We start from the raw sequence: 21,460 nt of genomic DNA, 5'->3' as shown, positions 1-21,460 counted from the left end.
TTTCTTCAAGTTCTCTTTTTGTCTTCTCCTCAATTCCCCCTTCTTGTCAACCCGCAGGATAATCATTATCATGTCCAGCGTCAGTTGGTATCAGAGCAAAGGTCATCATTAGATCCAATGAAAAGTCATCGTGGTTATGCTCGCGGTTGCAACAACATATAGTTTTTGGCTAAGGAAACCTCACATCGTGATTGTAGCATTCATGACATAATGGCGATGGAGAATTCACATAGGCAAGTCGCAAACTTAACCCAGCGTTTTGCTGAGGAGGCACAAATTATTGAGGCTCATGGGCTCTCGGATTATGGATTTGAGTCTTCCTTCCAGAATCCTTATCACGAACAAGCTACATACAATGAGTGTCATGGTCAGGAGGAGCCCTATGGAGACCTCGATTTTCAAGTTGAAGTACCCAATATTCTGGTATGTTGCAAGTAGAGGGCTTCGTCGATTAGATAAACGAAGTGGAGCGGATCTTCGACTATAAACAAGTTCTAGATCGGATGAAGGTGAAGTTAATTGAGCATCACCGTGGTGGGAACAAATGCGGCGCTCATGAGACAAATAGGAAAAATCCCAAATTATTGACTAGGAGAAGATGAAGAAGATGAGGGAACACTTCCTTTTGGCTACACCCAAACTCTGTTCTAGCGACTCCACTCAATAAGACAGGGCGTGAGATAGGTCGACGAATATACAGACGATTTTTTTTAGTTGATTGCCCGAAACAACTTGTCTGAGACATAGGAGAAGGTGACACGGTACTTAAGGGGATTGTGTCGGGCCTTGCAAGATATCCTCAGCCTTCATTCGTTCTTGACGGTTTCAGAGGCCTACCAATGTGCACTTACGGCCGAAAAGCAGCAGAATCGAAACCAATGGGGAGAAGCGACCAAAATAATCGGACAATTCACTCTCAAAATTCTTGCCCTTCACAAAAACAGCCACGACAGCAACCAAGTTTACTCTAAGACCCCTATCAAATGTTATCAATGTGGCGAACAAGGACATAGGGTGAACCAATACAGGAAATCTGCTCCTGCTAATTCGAAGGGCAAAACTTTACTAATCGAGGAAGACATGATAGTATATCAGCCAATGTATGAAACTGACGACATGCTATACAGTGATGGCCATGAGACTTTGGTCGTGAGCAAGAGTCAGCCGACTCCCAAAGACGAATCGGGGGATAAATGGTTGAGAACCAATATTTTTTATACCAAGGTTTAAAATCTCGATTCGTGCCAAGGTTTTGGTTCTAGACCGGAACGATACGATTTCAACATCGTATAGTGTCGTACCGATAGGGTTTCGATATATATATAGAGAGAGGGGGGGGAGGGGGGGATGGGTTGTTGTTGTATTAATTTTATGTAACTTGACAATATACATTCCTTAAAACTTCTAAAATAAAGAATAAGTAATCTAAAGTATTTTCTAGACAAATATTATACATATCAACAAATATGTATTACAATCAAGAACCAAGAATCTAAAATGCAGTGCTAAATATGCTAATATTCATGGTTCCAAATCTTACTTATAAGATAAAAAAATTATTATCCATAATAATTATATAATTATAGTTCATAAATATTCTAAAGTATATATATATATATATATATATATATATATAGCTTATATTGAATTCTAAAATCAAATTTATTTAAAAAGAAATTATATATTTATTTAAAAAATTAACAATTATTTTTTTAGAATTATTTATACAATTTTAAAATTATTTTAAATATTTTTATAAAATTTAATCTATTTTTAATTTATTAAAAAATTTAAAGTTTATTTTTAAAATTATTTTAAATGATATAACTATATATTATATAAATTATCTATTTTTTATTTTAATTTTTTTATATTTTTAATAAAAATATACATTATAATTATATTAATTAATTAACAGTTTATTTAATTAATTATTAATTTAGATAATATATAACTATAATAATTAATTAGAAATTATATATTTTATATATAATATAATGATTTTAATTAAAATATTTTATTAAACCTAACTTTTCCTCATTCTCGTGATTTTGCCGCCTCTGCCTTGCCACCTCGCCACTGCCGTAGGGCTCGCACGATAACTCCACTGCGGCTGCAGGGCTCACGTGACAAGTCTGCTGCCGCGGTGCTTGCGTGACAAGTCTGCCACGACCGAGGGGCTCATGCAATGAGTTCGCTGCAGCTGCGGGGCTCAAGCGACACCTCCTCCGTGGCCGAAGAGCTCGCGCGACACCTCTGAGGTCGGTCGTGGACATCGAAACCTTCTGAATGTCGATGCTGATTTCGGTGTGCAGGCGGAACGGTAAGTTTCGCCAGTCCGTCCGACATGGAATGAAATTTATATCCTTGTTTTATACCACCTGCCCCTTCACGGATAAAATCTACAAGATGATCATTGATAACGACAGTTGTAAGAACATAATATCGAAGAAGGTTGTCCAAAAATTACAACTGAAGATGGACCGTCACCCTAAAGTCGTCTTGGCTAAATAAAGACAACGAGGTAACAGTAGATAGGCAATGTTTCGTATATTTTTCAATTGGTAGCAAATAGTATGATAGTTATTGGTGTTATGTGGTGGCCATGGACGCAAATCATGTACTGTTGGCCGACCTCGACAGTCAGGTCACAACGTCATCCACGATGGACGGAAGAATACTTATACTCTTTACATCAAGGGACCAATGTTGCAGATTTCGGCCTAGGCGGCCACCTAGGCGCTAAGCGGCCCCTAACCGAAACAAAAACCATCTAGTTGGCCAAAGTAGGCGGTATTGTTTATGTGCAGTCCTAGGCGTTAAATAGGCGACCTATTCGATCTAGGTGACTTTTTTTATTTTAAATATAAATATAAATTTTATATGATAATTACATTAGTTAATTAATAGTTAATTTATAAAATAAATAATTATAATTTATATATTAAGTAGAAATTATATATAATTTATAAAAAAAATTATATCACTCATATAATCCATATAACATTGTTTATAATTATAATTTTTTATTTTATTTTAATATAACGGTTTTAATTAAAACTGTTATATTGAATTTTAATAAAACACTAAAAATTCCTCTTCCTGTCGCGATTCCATTTCTTTCGTGATTTCGCCACCGCCTTTCCTTCCGCCACGATTTTTCATTGATTCGATCTTAGTGGTCGCTTTCCTTTCACGTTGCTGCCTCTCGGTCGCTTCGTTGCCTCCCCACCGCCCCCTGCTACTATTATCTCGCCAATTGCCTTCATTTCCATGTAAGTCTTGATGACGCACACGTGTTTCCTACTTCTGACGCACACGAAATCGCCCCGCTTGTTGTGCCGGTGCCGCTTGTTAATTGATGCGAAGAACTTGGACAAAGTCAAATGTACTTTGTGTGGGAAAGTTATGTCCGGAGGAATTAACAGACACATAATGGGAAATGTGTGCATATCCAAAATCTTTAAAAGATGATCAAGTGTAGGAATGCAATTAATGAGGGAAAGATGAAGAAGAGAAACAAGAAAATTAAAGAGGAATCTTTAAGATCGGATGTGAAAATTCAAAAAGACATTGATGATCAATCTATTGATGTGGATGAATTTCAAGAGTCTTTCGAGACCATGAAACCATCACATACCCTTGGTCCTATGGATAAATTTGCAAATGTCATTAGCCCCGAGACTTCTTTGAACTTAGTAAAGAGCAAGCCGGAACAAAACATCAATGATGCTCTATTCAAAGAAAGAACAAGTTTGGTTAAAAAATATGTCTACAAAATGGGTGTATGAAGCTGGTGTTTCTTTTAATGCTATCGATAAAGATAGCTTTAAGGTGATGATGGAGGCGGTTGGTCAATTTGGGCCCAGGTTTAAACCTCCTACTAGATATGACATGAGTGAGCCATATTTGAATAAAGAGGTTGACAGGATCAAAGGCTTATTGAAGACAAATGGAGAAAATGGAAATTGAATGGGTGCTCAATTATGATAGATGCTTGGAGTAACAAAAAAGGAGGTTGATTATGAACTTGTTTGTCAATTATAGATTAGGCATCATTTTTCTTTCTTCTAAAGAATCTTCAGATGAAGCCCATACAAATCAACTAATTTATGAGTATGTACAGCAATGCATTCAACAAATTGGTCCAGAAAATGTTGTTCAAATAGTAATTGATAATGCCTCAAATAACATGGGAGCTGCAAAGTTGTTGAAGGAGGAGAGGCCAACAATCTTTTGGACTACTCATTCTACAAATCTTATGCTTGAAAGCATTGCAAGTATACCAACATTCAAGAAAGTCATTGATCAAGCTAAGGCATTGACTATATTTATTTATGCTCATCATAAGATCTTGGCATTGATGAGATCATATACAAAGAAGAGAGATATTGTGAAACCAGGGGTGACTAGATTTGCTTCAGCATTTCTAACTTTGCAATGTTTGTTTGAGAAAAAGAATCAATTAAAGGCAATGTTTACTAGCACTAATTGGGAAGAATGCAAATCTTCTAAGAGTGTTAAAGAGAAAACATCTTACACAACAGTGTTAGTATTGGATTTTGGACTGGTGTGTCATTGTGCTTGAAGGTTTTTGCACCTTTGGCGAAGGTGCTTCGAATTGTTGATGTTGATAAGAAACCATCTATGGGTTTTGTGTATGGTGAGCTTTTGCAATCTAGGAAAGATATTAAGAATGCTCTAAGTAATGTTCCAAAAAACTATCAACCTATTATTGATATTATTGATGCAAAGATGAAAGATAAGCTAGATAGTCCACTGCATCTGATAACTTATTTGTTGAATCCTTTTTATCATTATAAGGATTCGCTTCTTCATTTGAATCAAACTGTCACAATTAGGATCATTGATTGCATGGATGTTATCTTTTTTGGGGATATTGATATGCAAAATATCATTTTAAGTGAGGAGTTACCCATGGATAAGAAAAAGGAGTATCTTTGGGAAACCCATTGCAGTAAAAGCATGTTCATTGAATGATGACAAGTTTGATCCGGATAATTAAATAATTATCCATAATATTATTATTGTTTGAGGTTATTAATATTATTTATGTAATTAACTTACTTTTTTTATAATTGCACAGCAAATTGGTGGTTGAATTTTGGTGCATTTACTCCTTTCAGAAAATTGCTATGAAGAACCTCTCTGTAACTATGAGTTCATCGGGGTGTGAGAAATTGGAGTACATTTAAAGCGGTTAGTAGCTTAAAGTCTTAAACTATTTTTTAATACTAATAGAAAAATAGTTCATTATGCTCTCATAAATATTAATTGTATTTGTAGGTACATACAAAGAAAAAGAATAAACTAGATACACATCGATTAAATAATCTAGTTTTTGTTCAATTCAATGCAAAATTGATGAACAAGAAAAATAAGGAGAAAGAGAGGAAAATTGAGGTGCTTCTAGCAAGTGATGCAAGTTCCACACAAGATTGGATTGTTGATGGGGTTGATGATGAAGTTGAACCGAAACGGGCATGACTTGGAAAGTTGTTAGTGATGTTGTGGGAACAGATGAAGCGCTTAGGCCTAGAAGAAGTAGTAGACTTAGAGAACTGGATGAGGATGACTTTCAATTTGAGTGAGGAGGAAGTAAATGTGGATGAGTTTGATTTTGAATAAGACGAAGAGCGTTTCATAGAAGAATATGGAGGAGAGCAATTTCCTAAGGATTTATGGTTTGTACCGATGTTATCTTTGAAGTTTAGATAAAGTGATATGTGGATTTTATATCCTAGTTCCTATTGTGTTATGTACTAGACTACTAGTTTGTTTCCATGTTTTTTTATAACTTTGAAGTTTGAACTTTGAATACTTTGATGCTATTTGTTATTTGGCTTAGGCTACTTCGTGTTCATTTTGGTATTTACTTACTTGATATTCATTTTGGTATTTATTATTTTCCATTACTTGCCATTGTGCCAATTTGATGTTCATTTTGATATGTCTATTTAAAGGTACTAGAGCGCGCGCTAGGTGGCAGTTGAGCGCCCGACTGGCGCCTAACGCTCTACATTACAAGGGACAGGAGATTGTTGACACTGCGGCGAAAATAAATCATTCCAATTCCGGCAGTCAAAACTACTAATTTACTTTCTATGTCCAGGTTTTTAGATGAGATAGAGCGTGACAACGTTGTCTATGCTTTGCTGCCATGTCAGAGTGATGTCCAAGCCACAAACATGGAGCTACCAGCCGAAGTGCAACAACTGCCAACGGATTTTGATGAGTTGATGCAAGAGAACCTTCCTTCTGGTTCACCACCTATGCGAGATATCCAGCATCAGATTGATCTTGTTCCGGGATTGAGTTTGCCTAATCAACTAGCGCATCGTCTCAGTCCTAAGGAAGCTGAGGAATTACAACACCAGGTGGCATTGCTGGAAAAGGGTCACATCTGTGAGAGCACGAGCCCATGTACAATTCCAACCCAACTAGTGTGAAAGAAAGATGATTCGTAGTGTATGTACGTTGACAGACGAGCCATCAACAAGATCACGGTGAAGTACAAATTCCAATTCCCCGCTTAGACGACATGCTGGATTAACTATCTAATTATAAGGTCTTCTCAAAAATTGAACTTAAAAGTGGATACCACCAGATCAGAATAAGTCCTAGGGATGAATCGAAAACATCATTCAAGACAACATGGGCTACATAAGTGATAGTCATGCCTTTTGGATTGTCCAATGCGTCCAACACCTTGATGAGATTTATGCATCATATTATATGACCTTTTATGGGAAAGTTTGTAGTGGTTTACTTCGATGACATTCTCGTCTACAGTCCAACATGGGTATCACACTTCGATCACCTCCACGCTGTTTTTGAAAATTGAAGATGGAGTGCTTATTTGTCAACAAGAAGAAGTGTTTTTTTACTACATCGATAATCTTTCTTGGCTTTATTGAAGTGAACTATGCCCCCTCCCCCCCACACTGCCGCACATCATTAGGAGGGAGTAAATCAAGAAATTGAAGCTAGCCATTATATAAGAGGGTAATTCCTCGATTTTTGTCGAGATTTGACCCTTGCTCAATTATGTAAACTTGTCATGTGATAACCAACTCGGTTATTATGCCCTGGGGGCATCTTCCTTGGTTTTATTGTTTCTACTAATGGTGTGCACGCAGATCAAACGAAGATAGACGCAGTCTTGGAATGGCCTTAGCCGAGGACCTTATACGACGTTAGAAGTTTCCACGGTTTGATTTCTTTCTACTGTAGTTGATCAAAAATTTTAGCACTATGAATGCTCCCACACCGAGTGTCTCAAGGGACGAGATTTCAAGTGGTCTGAAGAAGCAGATGCTAGTTTTCAACTTGTCAAGCAGAAGATGACTGAGGCATAAGTTTTGACACTTCTTGATTTTGACCAAGTGTTCGAGGTCAACTGTGATACATTTGGCATTGGTATAAGAGGTGTTTTGTCAAGTAGCTTTATTCAGTGAGAAGCTATCCGGAACCAAGAAGAATTATTCTACCTATGACTTGGAGTTCTATGCAAAGCATTGAAATGCATCAATGGTTAACACAAACTGAGCAAACGACATGCCAAGTGGGTGGCTTACTTGCAGAAGTTCACCTTCACGCTGGAACACTAAGCTGGAAGTCTGAATCGTGTGGTAGATGCCTTGAGTCGTCGTTCTTCATTAGTCACCACCATGAGTATCAGTGTTGCAGGCTTTAAAATTTTTCCGGATATGTAAGTAGTTGATCCATCATTCGGAAGGATATTTCAAAAGGTACATTATGGACACCAACATGATTTTATTTTGCATAATGGTTATCTGTTTCATGGGTTACAGTTATGCGTTCCAGATTGCTCTCTGAGGCAGCAAATCATGAGCGAGCTTCATGACGAGGGGCACTTTAGACATGATAAGATGTTGGCCCTCATCTCTGTCGATTTTTATTGGCCCGATCAATGTTCTGTATACTAGTGATCTAAGGGGATGCTCACCAATACAGATTTGTACACTCCCTTACCTGTCCTTAACACTCTTTGGTTCGATGTCAGCATGGATTTTGTGGGATTACCCCGCACCCAATGAACCTCAAATTCTATTCTTCTTGTTGTTGACATGTTTTCAAAGATTGCACTTTGTAGCTTGCAGGAAGACTGGATGTTGTCCGGATTGTCCATCTTTACTTCAAGGAGATCATGCGTTTACATAGCACACCTTGATCCATGACTTCAAACCGTGATACCAAGTTTATCAGCAATTTATGGAAAAGCTTATGGAGAAAACTGAAACACAATGGAACTTTCGCAGTGTCCATCAACCCAGCCTCTTCAGTTGCCTTCATCTCCAACAATTCCTGCTGCTCCTCATCTTTGTTTTCAGTCTCGGTCTCAGCTTCTGGTTTCTGGGGCCTGGTAGTTGAGCGTTGGTATAGAACGCCTCCGAACATGCAGATTAGTAGGCCGATTGTACCGATCAAGGTTGAATGTTTATCCCATATGACCAAATTTATCACGACGGTGAGAAGCTTGTTCACGATACCGAGCACTGTGAAACCCGTCGCTGAGATTGCTCTTCTGCAAGAAAACCCAAAGAAGGATATCGCCAAGCCAAACAAACACGACAATGCCACCGGCAAAATCACACTGAAAGAGTGCCACTCGTATTCATCTGATATATCATGCGTAATCTTTTTTAGCTCCCCCATTATAAGCAACTCCAAGGGGAAAAGCATCAATGCCTCCAAGTTGTTGTACAGCACCAGACCCCATGTGTTGAGCCCTATGGTCATAACGACATGCTTTATGTACACAAAATCTATGGACATGCTCACGAGATAAGCCATGGCCCAAGTATAAGCAGTCACTGTGAACTGATAGTCGGTGAGCACGTAGACAACACTGCCTGCAAAGATGGTTGCAAGAGAAAGCCATGTCTTGGAAGAAGGCCAAGGCTGCTTGAGAAATGCAGACTCTCCGACAGCTACGAACATGGGAACCACCGACCGAAACACAATAAATGTATCCACATTGGCATGGAGGAGCAGCTCGCTATTGGTAAAAAGCGACAGGTAGAAGATGATTGCAGCAGGTAAGAACTTCCATATGGTAATGAGGTCCAAACGATCATGTTCCATGAGCTTTAACCAACCGCAGAGCATAACACCAAATGCACTAGTAAAGTATTGTAAAGCTGTCAAAGCACCTGGATATGGAAATTTCATGACTGCCCATTTATTGATTATGGACAACAGAGATGCAGATATACAATAGCCAGCAGCTACGCCGTATACTGATGCTTGATGTGCAAAATATAGTAGAGTGTCCTTCCAGAATGAAACACTTGAAGATGTTGAAGAGTTTTCCAGAATCACATCATCGCCAGACATCTGGCTAGCAGAACCCATAATCATCACATAACATGAAATTGAGAAAGACATGTCTGAGAAAACAAAAGAATGGAAAAAAAAATGACTCTTAAAAAAAATGACAATAAGAAGATAGACATGCTACAAATGAATGACTCAGCATCCAATCTAGACACATAATTATCCTTTATAGCTTCAAATGAAAGACCGAGAATCTAATCAGCAACTGATCTTCACTTATCATTTTCATACCTTCTTTGTCCTTGACTAAACAAAAATAAATTATTTGTCACCTGTTCTTGAGGTTTTCCTTCCACATATGTTTCAAGGAACAATATGAAACAGAAAAAAACTGAAGCTTCAATGATAATGTGAATCTAACATCTCAGTAAATCATGGTAAGAACAGTTGAAATGGGTAAAAACAAGATACTTAATCATGGTTAAACAAAACATATAAAATGAAAAATTAACTCATTTTGGACCGATCGATTCAAGTGTCTCCCTAGAGCAAGAAACTACTAGCTAAAGCTCCAAATCTTTCAGTATGCCTATTAAAAGAAGGAAACATCACTATTGTCAAGTTATAAGACACTCGTGTCGTTTGAACATTTTTCAATCCCATTAATCTTGTAGATCACAGTTGATGTGGCGGAATCCTATAATTTCCACATAGTCCGTATGGTCAAAAGTCATGTTGAGCAATCCGTCAAAGTCAAAGTAAGTCATGACTCAAAAGAAATTAGACCCAACCCAGAAGAAACTCGGGTATGATCAGACAAGTCAAATATCATGTCACGGCCTCAGTTGACAACATCTCCCCGGCATCCTCCATGTCTCGGCCTTAGTTGTCGACATCTCCTCGGACTTAACCTCAAATTCAGACATCTCCCCTAGCATCTTCCATGTCTCGGCCTTAGTTGCCAACATCTCCCCGAACTTAGCCTCAGATCCAGACATCTCCCCCGGTATCCTTCATGTCTCAGCCTTAGTTGTCGACATCTCCCCAGACTTAGCCTCAGATCCATACATTTCCCCCGGTATCTTCCGTGTCTCGGCCTTAGCTGTCGACATTTCCGTTGCCTCAGCATCGGATTCAGATATCTTCTCCGACATCATCTATGACTCGACCTCAGATCCCGACCTCATCCATGCCTCAATCTCAAATACTAGCATCCTCCCTCTCTCGGTCTCGATCGTCAACATCATCCATGTCTCGTCTCAATCGCTAACATCTTTCATGCCTTAGTTTCAGATCCTGACATCACCCCTATCTCAATCTCAATCGTCGACATCCAGTAGCTGACTTCATCTATCTTCAAGGTCACTCCACATTAACGTCATTCCTCATTCGTCCTCATATCGAACCCACACTAAACCCTCAGTTACGAGGCTATTTTCCCAAAAGATCTAGACAATAATGACGAATATTCCATAACACATGGGAGAATAGAGAAAACGAGTATGTGGTTATCAGATCTGGTCTCTTATATTACCTCCTTCAAACACATGGCACTTAGTGGATGAAAGAGGCAACCAACAGCTATCGGATCTAGTCCCCCTCATTAGCATGGAGATGCTCTTATGACAACAATATAAACCCTAGAGAAGGTAAATGCCTTGAGATCTTTTGATAACTCTCCCACACACTCTTTTTCAGTTCCATCAAATTTTAACTTATTCTTTCTGCTCTACTCTTCATAGCTCGAGCAACCCTAACTTGAGGGTCAGAGCGGCCTTGCCGAGATCTCTCCAGCACCAGTCTAACCCTTTGTTGATGTGTGTTTCAGGTCTTCCTCATCCGTCTCCGGAGAGCACGCACGTCAAATTGTACGTTGACTGGTGGCTTGACCATCTACGGTATTTGGATGGAACAACAATCATAATCTATTGCCTATAACACCTCATAATTCATCTCTGTTTTAACTTGTTGTCTACCATATTGTCCATTCTGATGATGCATTATGCAAAATGATCACCACTGAATATCCATTTGTCACAAAACTTAGATATATGCAAAAACTGAGCTGTTCCATGAAAAAGTCATACAGAAAAAGGCAACAAAACACAAAATTCACAAATTCACAAAGATGCCAGAACGTGTTCCAAAAGAGTCATTGTATCCTTCTGCTAGTAAAAGTAGTAAATCCAACAAAAATTGTACCAAAAATTGTAGCAATATTTTTAGTTGAGGAATAATGTAACCGACAAACAAGTGCTTATATGACACAAGAACTACATGACAATCACCACCAGCACAATCATCACGAGACTGCTGATCGTCTAACAACTCTTTCTTATTAACAATCCATAAAATATTGATCGTGCATAATGATGAAACAGAACCGCTCAAAGAGAAATCGCAGGTCTTCAAAACCTAAAACTCTGGCAACGAACTTTAACCAATGATCCATGTAAGCGCAGGAGTGCTTAACGGGAAGACATTACAAATATTAAACTGATAAACTAATGAGAAATTTTATTGATACAGGAAATATCTAAGCCTCCCTGTAGGTTTGGAGGGTCAATCGTCTTACTGATATTGCAATGTGATATCGTTCCTTTTCCTCCCTCCTTCATAACCTTGCAGGCATTGAAGGCCTGAGGTCTTCTTCCCATCAACCTAGAAGTTAGCTCACCGGTGGTTCACCTATCTAAGGTTTCAGTCAGGATCACTTATCATCCATAAATTTCCAGATACTGGCACCACACAACACATCCAGATCCAGAAGACCAGTCACCAAGAATAAAAAAAAAAAATCACACATCGAAAAAGGAAAGACGAACCGAACGGTGAATGATGCACGGAAGGCAAACCAAACGTAAAATCAAGAAATCCCTATGAAAATCACATCGGCGAGAGAAAGAGAGAGGACCTCGAAGGAAGAAGGAGGGCTTTGTGACGCCGAAGTCTTTGGTAGAGAATGGAGTGAACACCGGCGACCGGCGACGAGTAGATCTATCGGAGCCGCGCTTTCCCGTCGGGCCGATCATTCAGCCCACCATGGCCCATCTATTGGCCGCGAAATTTGATAACAATGGAGTCTTTCTGATAATTTCACTAAGAAAGATTCACGTGTGCAGCACGTGCATATTTGAAAATAAGGCTTTGGCCCGCATCCTTCGCTCTTCATTGCCACGTAACCCAGCCCGTGTACTCGTGTCCAAAAAACCCACGTCGAGAAGCGGTGACCGCTGCGAGGAAGGCCGCCGGCGATCTCGCCCCTCCACGTCGAGCGCAACAGCGACAGCAGAAGTGGAGCGGGTCTGCATCGCGGCAAAGCCGCGAGCCAAAGGGGAGGAATCCTCACCGGCATCCGCAGCCAAGTCCATCCTCGGAGCCTTCGGCGGAAGACATCCTGCACCGCGACTATTCCATGGCTGACTAGAAAGGAGGAGGCAGCGAGGAAATGGATGTTACAGACCGGAGAACCCACACCAGTATTCTGGCAGCTTCTAAATCAAGAAGGCGCACCTGAAGGACGCGGAGCAAGGCCGGAGTTGGACGTCGGCGCTGAAGAACAATGGCCGACGCATTCAAGCAGAAAACAGGAGAAAGAAGAGATCAAGTGGAGAAGAAACTGTAACAACCGAAATGGCAATCAAAGCACCGAAACAACCACACTGCTACAATTGATGTTATCATACTGAAAAGCATGAACAATGAAAGAACACTGATAAACCAATTCAAAACCGTGAAGTATGATATTTGCTTGTATTTCACTCTCTGACTAAGGCATCACCTCCCATCGTTCTCCATAATCTGAGTTGGAGGAGCAGCAACAGGCGAGAGCGCCAGAGTAGGGCAGGAGCCATTCGACCTCTCGCGAATCTCTCGGTACTCTTGGCAAAGGGCACACAGATGGCAGAACAAATGCGTGGGCAAGTCGCCGCAGGGTGCTTCCTATAAATTACATCAGTCATTGAGTCTTCTTCATCTTGATCATCCCACTAAATAGAGTCTGGCTATATAAATTTCTAACCACCTACCTGCAGATTGTATTTCGCGCGGAGTGTCTTACGATATCCACAAGCGTAGCAAGCGACCATCGATCCGGGGACTCCGGCGAGTAGGCCTCCGGTGAAGAGACAACAGAGGCTGTTGACAAGGCCCCACAAGATGAAGTGGGTCATGCATGACCCTGCCAGTGTGCCAGACCCAAGGAACTCTGCATTCTTTCCGAAAAGGAAGCAAGGGCAGACAGTGCCAACACAACCTGAAATAAGAGAAAACTTGTCAATGAACTTCCTCATAAACTTTTCATCTGAGTCGAAAAGAATCTAGCCAGAACATTTCTAGGAACACTCGAGAAATGTATGATCACGAAGATATGGCTTAGATTTCAGGCAAAAACAAGAGTTCGCAAAAGGAATGCTATGCCTTGAAGATGAATATGCTACTCGCTATGAGTGGAATGTTCAAAGTGAACACACAAATCTTCAATGAATGTAAACTGCATATGAAAATTGTCACCATAGCTAACGAAATGGAAACTGATTTGAGCTTAGCCTAGAATCTCCATGTTTATGAGAAATTTTGTGGTGTGACATGAATATTATCCTTTTTCTATTACATGAAAAAAATGCACCTTGAATTTTATATTCTTCGTAAACAAGGATCAGAGGTCAGAAAGTTGCATACAGCTCTGCATATCGTCAAAGCAAGCACAGATTCCAGATGACCATTGTGTTGGATCCTGCATTGTAGATTGGCGATAGGGAACACCATTTGCAGGAGTATTTTCGGTGTCGGTATCCTCCTGATCGAGAGGGATATATGGAGGAGGAACATAGCTGCCTGGTCCTTTCATATTAACTGAAAATAGATCATATAAATAGTTTCAGGAGATGATTCGAATGAACTTTCAAACTTACAAAAAGAAAATAGATATCTTATGAATGTAGAAGATGCATTAGAAAGATCAGCAGCATCAATAGTTCAGTATAATAATCAACCAACTGTTATTTTCATTCAAGCAATATGATGAGGACATTGATTAAATCAAAGTAAGAAGGATTTAAAGTCCTACAAAAACACAAAGACCATATTTTAGATGTTAAAATGCTAACTGACTAAGTTTCCACACCTTTTCATTATTTATATGCACAAGAGATATGATCCCTATTAGGGAATTGAGAATACGAATTTAATTGGCAGTGAATATAGATAGAACAAAAGCAAATTTATCCTCAGTGATTCACTTCCAACATAGGCATCCATTACATTTCCAAAATAATGTAACAAGCAAAAGAGGATCCAAATATATATATATGACTACGTAAACGATATGCCCATAATTTCATGCATGATGTGTAAAACTTCAACCAGAGAAGTAAGAGTGCAACTATCCCAAATTATTTCTGAAGGTTGGTGAAAAAGAAAGAATATGTAATATGTTAGATAACTTATGACAAAACTAAGAACCTTTGTTAAATCTTTTGTCTGACTAGACGGCTTGAAGGAAGGCAATAACCAATTCAGTGACCCAATGAGCCGTAAAGGATCTAAATAGGAAGATAGACAAACCAGAATAGATAGAAAATAAATAAGAAAATATAAATCTGCTTCCTTATTGTCTATTAGGGAAGATAGAAGAAGATAGTGTAAAGTGCATGTTGCTTATGCTGTTTGCTTGGAAAGAAAATATAGAAACTGAAAAATATGCAAAAGATCATCTTATCCATTGTATGATCATTCATCTTGCTTGCCACCTAAGTGTAGTCCTGGACACATCAGCTGGAAGGCTGGAAAGTCATTCCTCTCCTCTATCTCTATTCTTGGAAGACATGACACTCGCTGGATGCATATGGAAAAGAAAACTCACTGGTTGGTTGTCATCCAAGCTCGCTAATCAAAGCTTGCAAACAATCCCTAACCAGAGAGACGAGCAAAAACTCGAATGTTGCTAGAGTCAAAGACTGCATTGCACGTGAAAAATGCACCCAATTAATCAGATATACTAGGAAGAATGACAAATGAAAAGAATTTTTTAGGCCAAGGAATTTAAGAACTGTATTATCAGATTTTGGTCTCAACTCAAAAACACATCTGGCTTGATAATATGAGATCAGCCAGCTCCTTCCTTTTCTTCAAACATTCTCTCATCTCCCTCTAAGACAAGTCATGCCTGGTTTGATTTGTAGAGCGTATGGTTTGGTTTAGAGATGATCTTGCATAATGATGGCATAAACATAAATGTTGATGTCTGAAATGCTCATGCTGCAAAGTTGATCCTTCCACAGATCAAATACATAACAGAAACAAAATATTGGCTGTTTCCATAATGCGACACAAATAGAAAACCACTGCACAGTCCCCCACTGGATTTGAGAATTTCTAATGTTTTCTCTCTTAGTGCTTTCTTGAAAATTTTTTGCTAATGTTTAACTCCTTTGATTGAATTAATTATAGCTTTGCATATATATGAATTCACCAACTGTGAACTTTGTGACTGATGGAAGGTTAATTTCAATTCTTTACTTTTCAAATCTGTGACCTCAAACTTGATTTCTTCCCCAATGTTTGTAAACTTTCTTTGTCATTTTGTCAATGGTCATAGAATAAGAGAGCTCCTGAATCTGCTTCCAGTGTGACATGGACACTTGCCTTTCTAGAAGTGCTATCAACTACTAGAGAAGTTGCGCGATCAGGTTTGGAATAGCAACATGTATGAATCAAAGATATTGAAAATAAGAGCTGAAAGGATAACATCAGAAGGTATAGAAGAGAAGGAGAGCATTTTTGTGTGAAACGGGAGAGAGGGTGCGACTATATTATCTCTATCACAGTGGAAGCTTGCCAGAGAGACCAAAGGAAAGCCTCCTGCAAACTAGACATTCTAGAGAAGTGGAGTACGAGAAGGTACATGATTAGTGATTAAATTTGTGGATCACTTCACCTGCATTTTCTTCCCACTTTCAAAGAAATACGATTGGTAAGACAGAAAACATTAAAAAAAAAATCATCTTTTAATCCTCCCTCTTTCTATCTTTCCTCAACCTTTCCCTAAATTATTGAATTCTAACATCAGCACTAACAGATAGAACATACGATCATATATAGAAACCTCCACAAACTACAAACTTCACTAAATAACACAAACCAGATCCAAAACACAGTGATAAGGTTCGTCAAAGAATGCAAATCTAAGATTTGCAGAGTGACACGAAGATACAGAAAATTTCTTTTAAAAAAATTCCAACTATGAGTAAGTTTCTAACATAATAAAAGTGGAATCATATTAGATTTTTCTTACCGAGCGGATGAACCAGTGGAGACAGATCAAAGAGGGCTTGCACCAATCTAATTGAAGCTTCGATTGCTCTTCTTCTTGTCAATCATCAATTGAATGGATCTAGGTTCCCAGATCAAAGTAGAGAAGAAAAAACTAGAGGACGAATTACAAAATGTTATTGTACAATGGAATCTGCATGAAACAATGGAAATTGCGTGAAACAAAGAAACATATGTATATATTAAAAAATATATAAAATTGGTATTTTATATTTTGGGGAATTTTTAATTTAGACCCCAAAATTTGCATTTTTAAAGTATTCCCTGAAGTTTCTTAATCAAGTGTTGAAGATTTCCTTCGGAAATGAACGAGAATTCATGGAAATAGAACAAAAATTATAAGAATATAAACAGATCCTGAAGCAAACTGTGTTCCTCCACTTCAATCGCATAAAGCAGTCGGAAAGTGAGCAAAATACTCGGGCTCGAAAAAAATATCAGTTTTAGGGGCAATAACGAGAATCAATGACAAGGAAAAGGAAAAGATCCATACTGTCCAGGAAACTTTTAACAGCAATTCGAATCCGATAAAAATCTAGATGGCATACATATAACAAAAGGGCATTTTTCTTTCCTATTAGCAAGCAGGAACTTGGCCTCCCTTAGGGCTGAACAAACCGATTATCTAAACTCCCAGCCGTCGATCCATTCTAAGATCGCAACAAACCAACAAAAACACGACTCAACAAACACCAATAAGCCAAAGCGCGGAAACCAACAATAAAAAAAGTAGGGGAGATCCACCGGGGAAGGAGCACAGTGGAGATCATCAAAAAGGGAGCACCTTGAAGCAAAAATCCAAGAACAAATCGCACCTTGTTTAGCTTCCACCACAGCCTCTAACTTAAATCCCGCATCCACGCGAAGAAGAGACGATCCCTCGCCTTTCGCTTGGAGCGCCAACTATACGGCGAAGAAGTTAAGGGACGCACGGAGAGGGTCAGATACAGCAGAAAAGGAACGGGAAGCAAAGGCGGTCGTTGGATTTGGTGTAGCAGCTCAGGGCCGGTTGAAGGCTAGGCGAAAAAAAATTAGGCCTATATTGTTTTTTAAAAAAAAATCTTGCAACGATGGATTTAATTTTTAAAAAATAAATTAAAATGTTAATTTTTAATAAAATTTATATAAAAATTTTCAATTTTAAAATGCGAAATTATTAATTAAAATTTTATATTCATAATAATTTTTTAATAAAATTATTAAATTTTTAAAATTTTCTTGGGAACCATCTTTCAAATAAAGAAAATAAGAAGAATGAAATAAAAAAAATAATATTTTCATCATCAATTTATTATCATTCACGAAATTCAAAAAATAAATAGATAAAAAAAAAATCACACTAAGATCAAATTAATTATTATCATTTATTATGAATTAAATGAATCTTTTTAGACGATACAGTAATGAAAATGGGTCTTACTAAAGACGGGTCAAAGTAATAAAGAGTGACTGATGTGAAGGTCAAAGTTAAAATAATTAAAGGCCTAAGATCACAGATAAGACGAAGTGGGTCAAACAGGCCTCTAATGCTAGTTCGAATAGCCATCCTCCAAAAACTTGCAACTAAGGTTAAGAGACAGACAATAAATTTCTTGATTCATCATCTTGGTTGATCGGAAGACATGTTCGGTTGGACAAAAGGTAGCCCTCCGACAACAAGAAAACCAAGTGAAGGATAGGCCGGGGATGTACTTGTCGAGCGGGCTCCAATTGACCTAAGTGGGACCTGCCTACATCTCTCATCATACTCTTTTGGAAGTTTATGTCACCAACAATAGATCATGTCCAACAGGCAAATCATACTTTAAAACATTCTAATATGTCACATCATAGATTTACATGGTCATTTAAGGAAATATATCAGAGATAATTTTTTACTTGTCTTTTCCTATGACGTTTTGGAAAACATGCATATGCTTTGAGATACATGCATAAACACTACAGCAATACTATAAAAGGGGGTTTCCATCTACAGACGGAGGTATGCGATATCTTGTTATTCTACATGCTCTAGCAATTGTTCGTGATTACTTTTCTTCTCCGCTAGGTCAAGAAATGATTTGAGCGTCGGAGGGTCAACGTTGAGAACCTCTTCCCACTAATGTTCTCAGTTTTGTAGGACAGCGAGGAGTCTTCATCTACTCAACCGCAAAGCCACATTCTCAGTCTGTCGTCTTCTCCGCTTTCGAACAGGATTAGATGCATAATAAAAAAAAATTATATATTTGTTTCATCACCTAAATCAAAACAGTTGTAAATCATAGAATGAAGATAAAAATAAAAAATTTATGATTGTAAATACATTAAATCAAAGTTAAACTTTATGTCTATCAAAAAATGAAATGTCAAGTAGACATAATAGCGACTAATGCATCAACATTTGAACTTAATCAGGCAAGGAACATAATAATACCAATCGGATCAGCATAACAATGTTATGTGTGGTTTTTTTTTCCCGTAATCTCAATGAGTAAGAGAAGTACAAAGAGGGGAATTGGAAAAAGGGAAGAGGGAAACTCAAAAAAAATCTAGTATTTTATTTAACATTATATGGATAAAACTTTTCTAATTTATTTTCTTAAAAAGTGTCACATAAAGAGAACGAGAAAATGTAGGGTTGAGAGATATAAAAAAAAGAATAAATTATACTTTATAAAATAACATACACAATTAAAAAAATCAAAATGTTAAAAAGATGTTGAACCATAATGAAATCTTTACAAAATCTGAATATTTAATAAAGAATCAAATCAAATAATGTTTTTATTATGTGGATTTCATTTTTTTTTAATAGCCAACCTCATATAGTAGCATAAAAATTAGTTGTTGTTTTTATGGACTTTATTCTTTTCTATTTTCTTATAAAATATATAACAACAATAACAATAAAGTTTTAGGTGAGATCGACTATATAGATTTATTTCCTATTATATTATGATCTATACTTAAATAAATTTTATCTTATTTTATTATTGTTAACCATGTTTTTTTTATCTTCCTTCTCCTCGTTTGATATGCGTATTTATCATAGTTTCACATCGTCTAACTTAAATATTTATTGGTCGTCTAAGTACATGCTCGTATCATCTTAAACGTGTATTTCAGAGTTTTTCCTCAAAAAATATAACTCCGATTTTCTCTCTAATACTCTCATTTCTTATTATGTTCATACTCATATATCTATACATCCACTTAATCTTTTAAAAACGGTATAGACCTATACCTAAAATTCAGCCCTGTAGCATCCCCCCTCTCTTTCTCAGGAGTATTTTTCTCAATCCTCATTTTTGCTGCTCAGTGCAGCGGTAAGGGCGTTCAGTTGTCTCCTAGGCACCCATGGTTTGATTCCCAATTACAACGTATTTGCAAAGATTTTTCCTCCAAATGAGACTTGCAACTAAGGAATGCTCGATGCAAGTGCTTCTCGATTTACCTTGGTGGTCGATGGAAAACTTCTATGGGCCAGGCAGGTCACCCCAAGGTTGACGTTACCCAACCTGGTTAATCATTTTATTTATGTAGTTGTAGGGATTTTTCCTCCAAATGGAGCATACAACTAAAGGATGCTAGGCTTCTTAGTTGTCCATCGTAAGTGTTTCCCGATTTACCCTAGTGGTCGGTGAGAAACTTCTGTGAGCTGGGTTGGTTACCCAAGCTCGACGTTACTCAGTCTGGTTAATCATTTTATTTGTGTATTTGTAAAGATTTTTTTCTCTAAATGAGACTTACAACTAAGCGATGCTGGACTTCTGGGTCATTCGTGCGCAACTTTTTTCCATTTATCCTGGTGGCTAGTAGAAAATTTTCATAGAACTGAGTTAGTTATCCTAAGCTCGACGTTATCTAATCTGATTAATTTTTTTTACTGCTCAGTGTGTAGGTGGGATGAAGCAAGGCACGTGACTATAATGTATTAAACTAAATAAGTAGAATTTAATTAAATTTATTATATATAAAATTTTACTATATTAAAATATTTTTATTAAATTATTTAAATTATCAATCATTTTAAAATTGTTATAACGGATATTATCAATAGCTATTTATGAGCAACTATTATTGAAATACTAAATTCAATCTTAATTAAATTAAAATAATTTTAAACAAGTTTGAGTAATTTGATCAAGTTAATAAAAACATATATAGTAATTTTAATTAAATTAAATTAAATTTATTTTATTTTATTTTATAGTAGTTATAATCTATTATAATAAGCAATAACATTATTTTTAAGATGAAAAATATAAGCAAGACTATATTAAATTTATAAAAAAAACTAAATTATATAATTTTACCACTAAAATAAATAAATTTTTATTTATTATTATTATTATAAATCACGAGCAAAATTAAATTTCTACTTGAGTTGTTAAAGGTGGGCCAAGAACGATTGGATTAGGCCCAAAATACACTTCAATATTAGTGTATTTGTTTTTTTAATATGTTTATTTATATGAGTTCTCTGTTTTCAAGCGCAGGGTAATTTACACAATTAAGTCAATAAATAAATATATAGGTACCCTACTTATCTACCCGTGTGTTTGAAAAAAAAAATATACGCATGGATATATATAGGCGGAGTCTATCCAGGCTCAGGCCCATGACCAGGTCAAATGTGGGCAGCTGCCCACACTGGGCCTAAAAATAAAAATAGGAGTAAGATATTCATATTTATTAACGGATATGGAATACAAAAGGAGTTGGAGAGAGCCATGAACTGAAGATCTATTTAAATTAATAAGTAATAACAATGTAGAATATCCGGCCTCAAATTAAAAAAAAAAACATGTAAATAAGAACAGAAGAA

At 37.3% G+C, this 21,460-nt stretch overlaps 3 protein-coding genes across 3 annotated transcripts; 1 reads left to right on the top strand and 2 right to left on the bottom strand.

Annotated features, from left to right (window-relative positions):
• Positions 1-3,768: 3,768 nt before the first annotated feature.
• On the top strand, positions 3,769-5,508 carry LOC122048862. Its single transcript, XM_042610377.1, has 5 exons — positions 3,769-3,869; positions 4,048-4,471; positions 4,591-4,988; positions 5,108-5,171; positions 5,308-5,508. Exons 1-5 carry the CDS (start codon positions 3,769-3,771, stop codon positions 5,506-5,508), a joined length of 1,188 nt encoding a protein of 395 aa, XP_042466311.1.
• Positions 5,509-8,175: 2,667 nt separating this feature from the next.
• LOC122048861 (GDP-mannose transporter GONST3-like) lies at positions 8,176-12,626 on the bottom strand. The gene is made up of 2 exons (XM_042610375.1): positions 12,236-12,626; positions 8,176-9,434 (listed from the first exon to the last, which is right to left on the bottom strand). The coding sequence occupies exons 1-2, from the start codon at positions 12,351-12,353 to the stop codon at positions 8,176-8,178; spliced, it is 1,377 nt and encodes a 458-aa protein (XP_042466309.1). The 5' UTR covers positions 12,354-12,626.
• A 370-nt stretch (positions 12,627-12,996) lies between these two features.
• LOC122047826 (cell number regulator 5-like) lies at positions 12,997-14,170 on the bottom strand. Its single transcript, XM_042609328.1, has 3 exons — positions 14,002-14,170; positions 13,350-13,576; positions 12,997-13,263 (listed from the first exon to the last, which is right to left on the bottom strand). Exons 1-3 carry the CDS (start codon positions 14,168-14,170, stop codon positions 13,099-13,101), a joined length of 561 nt encoding a protein of 186 aa, XP_042465262.1. The 3' UTR covers positions 12,997-13,098.
• Positions 14,171-21,460: the final 7,290 nt, after the last annotated feature.

The sequence above is a fragment of the Zingiber officinale genome, chromosome 2B (genome assembly GCF_018446385.1).
Source record: "Zingiber officinale cultivar Zhangliang chromosome 2B, Zo_v1.1, whole genome shotgun sequence".
NCBI lineage: Eukaryota > Viridiplantae > Streptophyta > Magnoliopsida > Zingiberales > Zingiberaceae > Zingiber > Zingiber officinale.
This window is presented reverse-complemented; position numbering and strand designations above follow the sequence as displayed.

Excerpts from the sequence above, each read along its gene's own strand:
- LOC122047826 (XM_042609328.1), bottom strand. The coding sequence starts at position 14,170 with ATGAAAGGACCAGGCAGCTATGTTCCTCCTCCATATATCCCTCTCGAT. Across the intron at positions 13,577-14,001 it reads CTTTGACGATATGCAGAGCT|GTTGTGTTGGCACTGTCTGC; the intron begins GTATGCAACTTT and ends CTCTTATTTCAG. Across the intron at positions 13,264-13,349 it reads GCGCGAAATACAATCTGCAG|GAAGCACCCTGCGGCGACTT; the intron begins GTAGGTGGTTAG and ends TGTAATTTATAG.
- LOC122048861 (XM_042610375.1), bottom strand. The coding sequence starts at position 12,353 with ATGATCGGCCCGACGGGAAAGCGCGGCTCCGATAGATCTACTCGTCGC. Across the intron at positions 9,435-12,235 it reads GCCCTCCTTCTTCCTTCGAG|ACATGTCTTTCTCAATTTCA; the intron begins GTCCTCTCTCTT and ends TTGTTTTCTCAG.
- LOC122048862 (XM_042610377.1), top strand. The coding sequence starts at position 3,769 with ATGTCTACAAAATGGGTGTATGAAGCTGGTGTTTCTTTTAATGCTATC. Across the intron at positions 3,870-4,047 it reads GTTGGTCAATTTGGGCCCAG|ATTAGGCATCATTTTTCTTT; the intron begins GTTTAAACCTCC and ends TGTCAATTATAG. Across the intron at positions 5,172-5,307 it reads TTGCTATGAAGAACCTCTCT|GTACATACAAAGAAAAAGAA; the intron begins GTAACTATGAGT and ends TTGTATTTGTAG.